Raw genomic sequence first — 12,184 nt, 5'->3', positions numbered from 1 at the left:
AAATAGAAAGAAATTATCTGGCCAACTAAAAATATATATATGGAAAAAATTAGCTGGGCACGGTGGCACATGCCTGTAGTCCCAGCTACTCGGGAGGCTGAGGCAGTAGGATTGCTTAAGCCCAGGAGTTTGAGGTTGCTGTGAGCTAGGCTGATGCCACGGCACTCACTCTAGCCCGGGCAACAAAGCGAGACTCTGTCTCAAAAAAAAAAAAAAAAAAAAAGAAGAAAAAGAAAAAAGAAAGAATCACAACCTTGCACCAAGGCCACCTGTACGAAGACATCTGCCCAGCTACTCTGTGTGTTACCAAATGCTCAGCATTTCTCTTTGAGGCTGCATTAGAAGAACAAGAACAAATGTTTTGAGAAGGAAAGAGAAGTTTATTACTTTGCTGGCAAAGGAGGAGGATGGAGACTCTTTCTGAAAAATGCCATCATCCTAATAACAAGCAGATATGCAGAACGTTTAAAGGGGGGTTCTCAGCTTCAGGCAATTGCTGTTCAACTACAGTCGATGCTTCTAATTGTTCCATTCTCCACTGAAGACAGTCTCGTGACCTCCATCCAGGACTTCACTCCTCCAAGTCTGAGCTGAGCCATCTTCTGTAGCCCAGAGAACAAAAGACTGACCCTGCTCCTCCCAACCACTGGCCTGAGGTGGGGATGCAGGTTTACAGTCTCAAGAAGGTGTGGAGGATGTTTTAAAGAGACAAAAATTATTTTTGCCATTTTTTTCAAGCCATTCCCTCTATTACATTCCCCTGTTCAACCTTGGGCTGATGCCACCATGTTATTAATTCTTGTGACCAAGGGGTCATGATTTAAAGCAACTTATGTAATCCTGATTTTGCCTTTAACAATCTCTGCTTTCCTTTACCTCCCGGGTACACCCGTGGCCCGCCCAGGGGACCACGCCACGTGTATTCCTGGATTTGCAAATCCGTCTGCTCATTCCAGAATAAACTCATTATCTTTGGAGAATTGCTCTCTGTGGTTATTTTAGGTTGACAATAGACTCATTTAACACAAGCTCACGGTGGAGCAACCAGAATGGGACCCAGAGACTAAAATGGAGGTGAGAATCAGGTGTCTCTTAACCCAGGGACGTGAGCAGAGACCATCCCCTTTGGAGATCATAAAGCTCTGGTGACTATGAAATGGGGCTCACCTTGGCTGTTGGCATCAGAAGAAAAGTCACCCGGATGTCTGTGTACAGGGAGATAACCTTGGCTTGATCTTTTCTGCCAAAGTGTCAGTGTAGAACAGGACTGAAACAATATTTTAGTTAATTCTGTGATGACTTGTTTTGCTTATAGCTAACAGCCAAAGTCCGCTTTTGTATACAAGGCTTGCTTGCTTAACGCTTGGTTGCGACAGAGAGCTAAAAACATGCTCCAATGTAGTTAGAGAAAAACAACCACGAGTAGCTTCCTGATAAGGGGGCCAAGGCCTGATCAATACGTGAACAAGCTTGTGAGGGGCGTATGTCCCCTTATTGGAAGTAACTGGCTGTAACGAATTCCAGCAAAGAATATAAAAGACATGTACTCCCGCTGCGTGGGGTCCCCGCCCATGGAAAGAGACCACTGCGTTGGTGCTCGGGGCTTGGACCCTAGCTCGAGCTAGTCAATAAACTCCTTTGCCTTTTGCAGCCTCAGTGACTCTGTCACTCTGTTCCCGGGGCCGAGGGAATCCGGCTCTAACAGCAGGAAGTAACACACTTACATCAGTGCCTGAGTGGCCCGCCAACTCTAAACATTTACCACACTAAGAGCCCCCTACCACCTCTTCCTTTGTATCTTAAAACACCCCCTAACCAGTCCGGTAAGAACAAGATTGTGCGGTCGAAATCCCGGCCACTGGGATGAGACACAGATACCGATGGTGAGCCCCGTCACAAAGAGCCCACAAACATTAAGATAGTCACTCCACAACACAGCAGATACATTGAATTCGGACATTAAAGTCTAAGTCGCTAGGCAGTTCAAAAGGTGGGTCGCTTTGGGCCCAAAGTTCGACCAGGAGTCCGGTCTGCTGTTGCTCTGCCATCCCCAGGGAGGTGTTTTCTTCCACGGGGAAGCTGGCCCATATCCAGACATTCCAGCCCCAAAGAAGGACGAAAGAGCACATGGAGCACAAGAATCTACCCTAAGGACAACAAGTAGAAGTGGCACAGCTCACCGCCCTCACCGTCCACCAGCCAGGACTTAGTAGTAAGGCCCGTGGAGTGCCCTGTGCCCCGCTGGAACTCAGCAGCTTCGGTGATCAAAAAGGAGGGGGCTGGGCGCCCTGGCTCACACCTGTGGCCCCAGCACTTTGGGAGGCCGAGGCAGAAGGATCACTTGAGGCCAGGAGTTCAACACCAGCCTGGGCAACATACAAGACCCCATCTCTACAATAAATTAAAACATTTGCCTGGATGTGGTGGCTGCACTTGTACTCCCAGGTGCTCAGGAGGCTGAGGCAGGAGGATTGCTTGACCCCAAGGGTTCAAGGCTGCAGTCAGCTGTGATGATGCCACTGCACTCCAGCCTGGGCGACAGAATGAGATCCTGTCTCTAAAAAAAAAAAAAAAAAAAAAAAACAAACAGAAGAAGAAGGAGGAGGAGGAGGAGAGGAACTGAAATGGTTCAAATGGTGAATTTTATAATTTTATTGTTTTAACACAGTAAAAAAAGTTAAAAAAAAGGAAAGAAAGGATGAAAATTTGGGGACAATTATTGGTGTCTCCCAAAGGTGCCAATCCAGAAAATCCATGGCACCTTTGGGGAAAAATTACAAAATATTACCTGGTCACGGTGTGAAAATTATTTTTCAAAAACTACAGGACGTGAGAAGCTGTGGGTGTTCACCTCTCCAGACCTATTTCCACTGTCGCACTTTTTTAAAAACATTTACAGGAAACCGAAACCTTTTTATTTCCTCCACAATCCAATTACCAGGGAGCAAAGTTCCCCAGCCAGACCCCGCCTCCTCCTTTCTCTCTAAACGCCACTGTCGCCCGCTGTGACTTCTCTCACTCCTGCACTTTCGCTTCCCTCCGCGGAGCCTCTGTGAGCATCTGAGGCCATCCGCCCAGGGGACCAGAGGCAGGAAACGAAATAGAAATTAGTTGCCTTTCGTGTTCACCACAGTCTGGGAGTGAGATTTGGAATTATTTGGCAAAAGCAACCAGGCAGAATTAGGGATCTGCGGTCTGACAGCCCCAGCGAGAGCAGCGGGAAGGGCGAGCCGGGCCAGGGAGGAGGGTACAGCTCCGGGCCGGGCATGACCCAGCGACGGGCCAGTCCCAGGGACACCCACACTCCAGTTCCCGGTTTGGGGAGCCACAACACCTGCCGTGGCTTTCTCCTGGGCTTCCCACGAGAGCCCTGTGTCCTGACGACACATCCCGCCTTCCTTCCACTGGCTTCGGTGGCTTTTCTCTGCAGCCAAAGTTTCCAGATCACAGAGCTCGGCCCCGTCCTGCTCACCTGCCCAGGGGCGGGGACTCCTCTTGGGTTGGAGCGTGAGAAGGTGAGCCTGGCAGAGCCCGGGGTCTGAGGGACTCGGTGTGGCAGAACCAGGGGAATTTAGGGTTCTCAGGAGCTCTGGGGGAGCAGAGATGGGAAAGAGATGAAGGAGGGAGGGGCAGAGGGAGTCATGCCACCCTGGGTGGCATCAGGGCCGACACCCAGATCCACGTGGTCTGTGTTGTGACATAAATGCCCCTCCACCCAGGGATCTGCTGTGCGTGGGGAACCCTGTGTCCCCTGGGGCAGGATGGCAGGACGGGGCTGAGATGCACACCTGGCTCTGTGTTCAGAGCGCTAACAGCAGGGGCCGGGCTTGAGCTGCACTGGCCAGGAGGCGCAGACCAGCCGAGAATGCTCCCAAACCCTGGCGAGGGCATTAGATGTCCCTACAGGCAGGGCATGGGGCTTGCGCCACTGTCGTCTATATCTTGAAGGGCCACAGAGTCGGGGTGACATGTCGGCCGCGTGGCTCACACCACTGCCACCCTGCCACCGCCTGCTTTGTCTGGCTGTGTGTGTCCCCACCCTGCTCCCCTGCACCTAAGGGCCGTGTGTCACTCACAGGCACAGTGATGACCTGCAGAGGCCACTGCCCTGTGGTGCACTGATGGCGCCCAGCAAGCCGTCAGCTCGGGCAGGTCCCTGGAGAACCCGCTGGGATGGGGACTCTGGAGAAATGCTCTGAGGCAGCCTGGGGGGCTGGGGGGGCACAGGGTCTGACTCAGGTTTGGGTGGGGTCTGAGACTGGTGCTACCCAGTTCCCACATGAAGCTGCTGGTGCAAAGACCACAGTTCGGCAGAAAGGACCTGGGGTGCCTTACCCGACAGATGAGGAAGCTGGTCAGAGAGGCAGTGACTTGTCCAGGGTGACAGCGCAAGGTGACACACATTAGGCTCGCAGCCCAGGGAATATGCGTGCAGCTGTTTTACCAAAGACCAGTCCCCCGTTAAGCTGACCCCTAGATGGAGTCCCACCTGCAGGCTCCCCACTGCAGCCACTCGCCCTCTACAGGACAATGGAGTGTCTCACTCTGGTGGTGACAAGGAGCACATAGCACTTGAAGACTTAAATCCAACCATCTGACCAATTAGGGGACCACATACATCAGGGTTTTCACTTGGCAGAGACCTTCCTCCAACATTCTCTGCACTCCCAAGCCGAGGTGAGGCAGGGATGGCCCTACAGGTGACATTGTGGCATGATGCCAGACACTCTGCCCTTGCCATATGATCCTCTGGACACCTCCGTGTGGCAGTCACTGTTAGTCCCATTCCACACACGTGCTGCTGAGGCAGAGAGGGTAGCGACCTGGCCCACAGTCACGGGAGGAAGCAGAGGGGCCCTCAAACCTTAGGCCACCAGAGCCACCCCTCCAACAGGAACCATGCTCAGGAATAAGCCCACAGGAGCAGCGCCCCTTGCCAATGTCTCGGGAAGTGGAGGAGCTGGAACCTGACCTAGGAGCATCGGATGCGACAGTGCAGGTGGACCAACTCTGTGGCCCGAATCCCCAGTGTTCCTGAAAAGGAAAGAGCAGCATGCAAAGCCCTCTGGCGTCCGCCCCACCTACAGTCCCTGGCATCTCCTGCCCCCTGCCCGGGGCTGCAGGATGCTGTTGGAGGCCTGGGCAGTGCAGGCCTGTCGCTTGCTCCACACCTCGCATGCCAGTGGGTGCCACGGTCCCTCTCCAAGGAAATCCTTACCCTGCAATCACAGGGACATGCGTGGCCTTCATTGCCCTTGTCCTCCCAGCAACACTGCCCCCCGCCCCTCGTCCAAGCTGGTTCATGCTCAACCTTTAGCAATGAATGGACAGAAGTCTGACAGTCCTGGGAAGCACCTCCGATCCCCATAGGACCTGTCACCTGCGTCCCCAGCCCTGGGCTGAACCTCCACAGGGCAGGTGCTGTGCTCTTCTAGGAACAAGACAGTGCCTGGAGCTTCCTGCCTGGGCTCATCTGTGTCTCGTTCCCTAGCCCAGTTCATTGTCCCGCACATAGCAGGTGCTCAATGATTGAGAGGAACCAAGATGCTCACAGACCCCTGGGATCGGACCCAGCCTGCCTTTCCATCTCCTCTGTTCTGCACGACGCCCACCCACCCCCACCCACGCCCCAGGCTGCTGGCTACTGCAGCTCCCGGACTCTGCCAGGCAGGAGCGGCTGCAGGAGCAAGGCCCAGTCCCTTCCAGGCCACCCTCTGCTGCAGACGGACACCACCAGACACCGCTCATAGCACATGGTTCTCTTTATTGTGACGCTCAGTGGAAAACATCTGTAAACCAGCTTACTGTAGTGGTGACAGCTGCAACACATGCTAAGGCACTTGTATTATATAAAAAAGGGGGTGGGCTGGGAGTTCCACTCACTCCTTTGTGACAGCGTCTGGGACCTGAATTCAGAGCTTTGTAGGCTGATGTAGCTTTTATCTAACTTCATGATTTGTTGAGAGTTTGTTTCCTTGTAAAAAATGCCTTCTTGCCATAGTAAGTCTAAATGCAGCATATACAAAACAGGAATACAAGTAAATCAGCAACCAGTGTAGACCAGTGTAGGACAAGCTACTCTCTTCTAAACATGGTTCCAAAGGAAAGGCAGTGATAAAGACTTGGAATTTTATCATTTATTACAAGAAGGGGAAAAAAGAAAACTTCTTTTCTTTCAAAAATATCTGTGCAGGTGGCATATTTTTAAACTAAACTGAGTCAACGGTGCAGATAAACTACCCTCGGGCTGCAGTCCCAGAGTAGGCACAAGGTCGCACGGGAGGGCCACTGGCCCTCTCTAATGCTCTGGCTGTCATACTTGGGACAAGTCCCTTAACCATTAAATATATTTGGTCCCCAAGAGTGTGGGAGAAGCTACCGGAAGGCTGCTGGCCTTTCCAGCTTGGCCCCAACAGCCTCGCTGTGGCAGGGCCAGGCTGCCCTTGGCAAAGGAGGGGAGGGGGCATTGCACTTGAGACATTTTAGAATCGGGGGAGGGACAGTGGACAGTGGCGCTGCCCAGAAGGGGGCGGGAGGAGTCCACCCCTTCCCTGCCCCTGGTTCTGTGCCCTGCACAGAGGTGGAGCCCCTGGGCCTGCTCCTTCTGGACCACCCCGAGCGCACGGGAGTGGGGGGCGATGGGCAGAGGTGTGTGAGGTCACCACGTGTGATTGCCAACAGCAAGGAAGGAAGGAAGGAGGGAAGAGCTGGTGGCAGAGGTCGGGGAAGGTGACTCTTCTGGGGTGCGGGGCTATCAAAACGCCTTTAGTCTGAAGCAAAGTAGATTCATAGATAACTCTCGCCCATCCCCGTGGCCTGCCCTCCTGCTCGCATCGTGTGCTCTTTGGCAAGAGGGGGCCGCAGGTCCGGCCGGTCACTCTTTTCCTGGGCCCGGGCCCAGGCCCCTGACTCTTTGGTGTCAGATTCTGAGGGGAGGGAGCTGGAAGGGGTTGCAGCAGAGGAAGCCAAGTGCCCTGGACAAGGCCTGGAAGGTGGGGTGGGGGTGCCGATCACAGCAGTCCCAGGAAGGTGGGGGTGCTGCGGGGTCTGGGAAGGGAGGCGGAGTCGTCTGTCCATCCATCCACCTCGGGCTGCAGCAGCAGAAAGGCTTACTCGGCAGGCTTGGCCTCGGCCCCGTCCGCTTTGCCATCCACCTCCTCATCGGAGCAGTCGCCAGCACCTTTCCGGGCCATTCGGCGGGGCACGACAAATGGAAGGTCCCCGCGCCTGGGGGGCAGGGGCAGAGGGTCAGCGGGCCCAGCCCAAGGGGTGGCCGCAGCCCGCGCACACATTCCAAAGCCATCTTTAGGGGGAAGCCAGGCACCCAACTGCCCCACCAGGGAGAAGCAATGCTGGGACCCTGAAGCCCTAATTCCAGGCAGGGCAGGAGGCTCTCAAGGAGGCAGGTATGGAAAGCTTCCTGCAAAATATTCAGGTATCAGACATCCTAACACTCAACGCCAGCACAAAAACAGCCCAGGAAAAGAGGACTGACTGCCCGAAATGGGGAGGGCACAAAAGCACAAAAGCGGACGGAGCTGCCTCCTACAAGATGCCACCCTCGGTTCAAAGGTCGGACAAAACCTTCGCCAGAGGAACAGGACGACTGTTTACACAGGGTACAAAGATGGGCATTTTCTTCCCATATGTCACAAAATTCATATTAAATACTGACTACAATGTCTGGTCTTGTTGTTTCTACGCTTAGGAAAAACATATCCCTGTGAAAAGCAGGAGTCAGAGACTCGGCTTCACACGGGTGGTACTTCCCAAGCGTTAACACTCCCTTGAGAAATGCAAAAAAGCCTTTTTAACCTTTACAGGCCTTGTAAGATGGCCTAGCAGTCACTCTGCGAATATTTGCAAGGCACCTAATATGTGCTGGGAGCTAGGCCAGGCTGCCTTGTGCAACTGGTCATTCAAGAGACTCAGCAAGGAAATGTGCTCTCGTCAGACAGACTGTTCACACAGGCTGGGAATGAACCGCCCAGAGTTCACTGTTTGTTCCAAAGGCTGGGCTAGAGCCCCAGCACTTTCTGCACTTTGTGGTTTGTCATTAGCGCCTCACTCGAGGACTCTGGTTGAGAAACGTCCCCAGGTTTACATGGAGTTCAGTTTCCCGAAGTGTGCTTTCCAGAACAAGCTACCTCTTGACAGGAGAATCGCCGAAACGAAGGGGCTGGCGGGGGCGCGGGCGGCTCACCTGAGCTTGTTCTTGAGGGAGCTGACCTCGCGGTTCATGGCGTCAGCAGTCTCGGTAGCGTCCTCCAGCTCGCGCTGCAGCTTCCGGCGGGAGGCGTTGGCCCGCTGGGCCTCCTCCTCAGCCTCCTCCAGCTGCCGCTTGAGCTGCTTTAGGCGGGTGGACGCCTTGTCGGCCTGCGGAGACAGACGTGTGGCCCGAGGCCCTGGTTAGGGACCCTGGACCCGGCCCACGCGGCCCAGCCCGCGCCCTGCCGCGCACACACCTGGTCTTTGTACTGCTCCGCGTTCCTCCGCTCGTCCTCCACCTGCAGCAACACGTCCTTCAGCTTCTTCTCGGCCCGCCGCACCTGTTTGCAGGCCGCCTGGCGCTCCCTGCAGGCAGACACGCGGCTCCTTCAGAGGCGGCCCAGCCGACAAACCACAGGCAGGGCTGCCCCCTGCGCAGGCCCTGGGTACCCGCCCCGCAGGCAGGCCTTGATGCCCAGCTGCGTCTTTAGTGGACGCCTGCTTTGTGCTTGTTTCTCCTAAGGGGCGCTGGGATTAGCTCCGTTTTATAGATGCGGAAACTGGGACTCAAGGAAGGGAAGTGACATCTCAAAAAGCATTTAGGTAACTAGGCAAAGACAAGGGCTGAGGTTTGGGGCCTAGTGTGACCCTCATTACCTCCAAAGAAGTCTCAGTTTTGCTGAGCCCACAGGCTGCTGCCAGGGTTGGGGGGGACCCAGCCCTCGGGACAGCCACCAAACTCCCAGCTTTAGAGGTGGGCCAGGGGCTCCTACTGAAGCCCCACAGGGTGCTCCAGTGAAACGCATGGAGCGAAACAGCCCCCGGGACTCAGGAGACATAGAGCTGGGTCCTGACCCACAGAAGGGTCCGAGATTTCCCCTGGGCGGCTGGGCTGGGGCAGGGAGCACGTACTTGGTCTCGTTGTCCAGCTGCTCCTCCAGCTGTGCGATCTTGGCCTCGAGGGCGGTGATGGAGGCTTTGTACTTGGACTTGACGGTGCCCTCCATCTCCTGCAACTTGACCTTGAGCTCCTTGTTCTGGCGCTCCAGCTGCTGCCGTGCGTTCTCGTTCTTCTGGGCGTGGCTGCGCTCCAGGTTCAGGTCGGTGTTGATCTGGTCGATCTGCGGAAGGAAGGCCGGGGACCTCACAGAGTGCTGGGGCCCTGGCTGGAGGGCGCTAGCAGGCCCAGAGGAAGGGGGCAGCACGATCCCACCAGGCCCTCGGGGTCAGAGACCTCAGCTCTCCCAGAAAAGAGAGCTACCCATGAATAAAGGTCCAGAAACTTCTGAACATCTGACTGACAAGAGTGGGGATGACCTCTCTGAGTGCCAGGACATTTTCCCCTGAGCAGTCAGGGAGCAGCTGGCACCCGGCTGAGCTTCTGCCAGTGGGACTGAGGCCGCCTCGAGGGGGGCCCTGGAGCCCGGGGGTCAGGGAAGGGCCCGCGGGCCCCACCTGCAGGTTGGCCTTCTTCAGCCGGTCGTTGATCAGCTCCGTGTTGCCCTGCTCCTCCTCCAGCTCCTCCTCCAGCTGCGCGATTCGGGCCTCCAGACGCCGCTTCTCCTCCAGCGCCAGGGCTCTGGGGGGCAGGCGGGGAGGAGTGAGGGGCCAACCCCGGAGGGGTGGGACACGCCCGGCCCCTGCCTCTGCCCCTCACTTGGCTCACCCTTTGCCGCTGCTGTTGGCGATCTCGTCGGCCAGCTCGTCCCGCTCCTGCTGGGCCTGGCGCTTGGCACGCTCAGCGGCTGCCAGTTCCTGGTGAGGACCAGAGTGTGAACCCACGGCAGCCGCAGCCCCCAGGGCCATCCTCCCCAGGCCTGCCTCCTCCCAGAAGGCCTTTCTCACGAACCCTCCAGCTCACAGGGCTGATGGCCCCCGTATCAGTCCCTCGGAGGTCACAGCATAAGTACCACATGTTTACAAAACCCCTACATCTAAGTGCCAGGAATCATGCCAGGTGCCAGGGACGTGGAGATAAAGAAGAAACGTGGCCTAAGAGGGGAGACCCCGTGAATGCTCAGTGCTGGTCCCTCCGAGTTCCAGGTGGACTAGAGATAGGAGTCAGCTCCTCAACAGAGGCCAACATGTGACCACGGAGGGAGGGAACACCCCGGCCCAGGCAGGAGAGGACAGCCACAGGCACGAGCACAAGAGGACAAGCCTTGATCTGGTCTCTCAGCACACTGGGTAGCCAGTCACATCGCGCTGTACAAGACCCTCTAGACCTGGGGGACATTTCACGATGTGCCTTGGGTGCAGTGGACAAGGTAGCCAAGGGGACACTTGGACTTTGGACCCCCCCCCCTCGCCAGGCACAACCCACCGCAGGAGGTGGTGACTGCCACAAAGCCTCATTGCATGCCGGGACCACAACTTCATTGACAGACACACATTCTGTTCACGCCGGGTGCCCTGCTAGCAACAAAACCCTGGAGGGAAGCCTTTCGTAAAGCAAGTTCCACTCCCAGCTCATTCCTGGAGTTTGGCCAGTTTGATTCCAGCCCTGCCTAGCGACTCTGGCTGGGTGACGCTGACCGGGAGAAGGCCCTGAGCTGGCCGGAGCAGCAGCCCCGGGCGCCCTGCCGCAGGCCGGCCTACCTCCTGCAGCTGGATCATCTCGGCCTCCATGCTCTTTAGCTTCTTCTCGTTCTCCTTAGCCTGCGCCAGGATCTCCTCGCGGGAGGCGCGGGTGTCGTCCAGCTCGCGCATGCAGTCCTTCATCTGGGCCTGGGGCGGGGACGAGACGAGAGGCTTGGCACCCCACCTGCTCCACAGCTCTCCACCCCACACCCCTCAGGGGTCACCTGGCCAACAGGGACTCGTGGCTACTGTTTCACCTGATGCCACATTTTAGCAACTTGACTGTAAAAGGACAAAAACAGTAACTAGGGACAAAACATCTCTGTAGCCTACACTGTCTCTATACTTCAGGGACCGTCAGGGTTTCTCAAGCACACTTTCCACAGTGCTACTCACGGGTGCACGAGCCGCATTTCGTTCTCACTTCCCATCGCTCCTGTGGGCCTAAAGCCCAAGTTCACGGCGCCACCCCGAACACGCGCCCACTACTCAGGCCAGTCTGCCAGGCTGCCCCTCTACAGGGCGGGACAGGTGTTTCCTTTTGTTACTCTCCTATACTGTAAATATCTTTGTCAAATAGTCTTTTTTTTCTTTTGTAGATAAATCCCAAATTGGGATTCCTCAAGCCAAAGAGCAGGGCTCTTCCTGTGCACAGCAACTGTACCAGTGAAAAATGCCACCGGCAACAGTATCTACGCCCCACGACCTTGCCAACTGTGGATTCTTAAATATATTCTTGTTGCTGGCTTACTAGGAATGATACAGTGGCCAGAGCTGTTTTTAATTTGTTATTCTTTAATTATTGGCGGGTGAAAACTTCCCCAGTGTGTGTCCCACACGTGGCCTTCTTCTCAGCATCCTCATCCTCCACCCCTGTCCTTAGGGCTGGACTGTATCCGTGCCCGGTTTGGCCTGGAAGCCTGCACTAAGTGACCGCCTTCCCTAACTCCACTACGTGTCTCAGTCTGTACTTACTTGCTTCTTTGATGTGCTCAAAGTCATGGATCTTACTGCACGTTTGCTTTCAGACTATCTCGTTTCCACTCACCTTTGGACCTCTCAACCTCCATCACTGAAACAGGCGCTAAAAGCACCCAGGCCCTTTCTCAGAGAGGGGAAGGTAGCATTCCCGGCGTTTACTGGCCACCCTGACTGTGCCCGGCCCCGTGCAGAGTCCCACCTCCGTGTGCAGCAGCTCCGGCCGGGCGGGGCCTGCCTCACCTGCAGCTTGCGCAGCTGTTTGATGGCTTCGTCTCGGTTCTTGTTGGCCGAGTCGATGTGCGCCTCCAGGTCCTTCAGGTCCATCTCCAGCTTCTTCCGAGCGGCCACTGCCATCGAGCGCTGCTTCCTCTCGTCCTCCAGCTCTGCCTCCATCTCCCGCACCTGGGGGACACTG

General features: G+C 55.9%; 1 protein-coding gene across 1 annotated transcript in view; it reads right to left on the bottom strand.

Moving 5' to 3' along the window:
* Positions 1 to 5,744: 5,744 nt before the first annotated feature.
* The window catches only part of MYH9 (myosin heavy chain 9), a 90,228-nt gene continuing 83,788 nt past the window's right edge, over positions 5,745 to 12,184 (bottom strand). The window contains exons 34-41 of the mRNA XM_045552969.1: positions 12,010 to 12,171; positions 10,807 to 10,935; positions 9,875 to 9,963; positions 9,664 to 9,787; positions 9,121 to 9,329; positions 8,466 to 8,574; positions 8,204 to 8,376; positions 5,745 to 7,227 (exon numbers count right to left, since the gene is read on the bottom strand). Coding sequence (XP_045408925.1) covers positions 7,110 to 7,227; positions 8,204 to 8,376; positions 8,466 to 8,574; positions 9,121 to 9,329; positions 9,664 to 9,787; positions 9,875 to 9,963; positions 10,807 to 10,935; positions 12,010 to 12,171 — 1,113 coding nt within the window. The 3' untranslated portion in view covers positions 5,745 to 7,109. The remainder of the gene's footprint in view (positions 7,228 to 8,203; positions 8,377 to 8,465; positions 8,575 to 9,120; positions 9,330 to 9,663; positions 9,788 to 9,874; positions 9,964 to 10,806; positions 10,936 to 12,009; positions 12,172 to 12,184) is intronic.

This window comes from Lemur catta, chromosome 6 (assembly GCF_020740605.2).
Source record: "Lemur catta isolate mLemCat1 chromosome 6, mLemCat1.pri, whole genome shotgun sequence".
NCBI classification, from domain to species: Eukaryota; Metazoa; Chordata; class Mammalia; order Primates; family Lemuridae; genus Lemur; species Lemur catta.
This window is presented reverse-complemented; position numbering and strand designations above follow the sequence as displayed.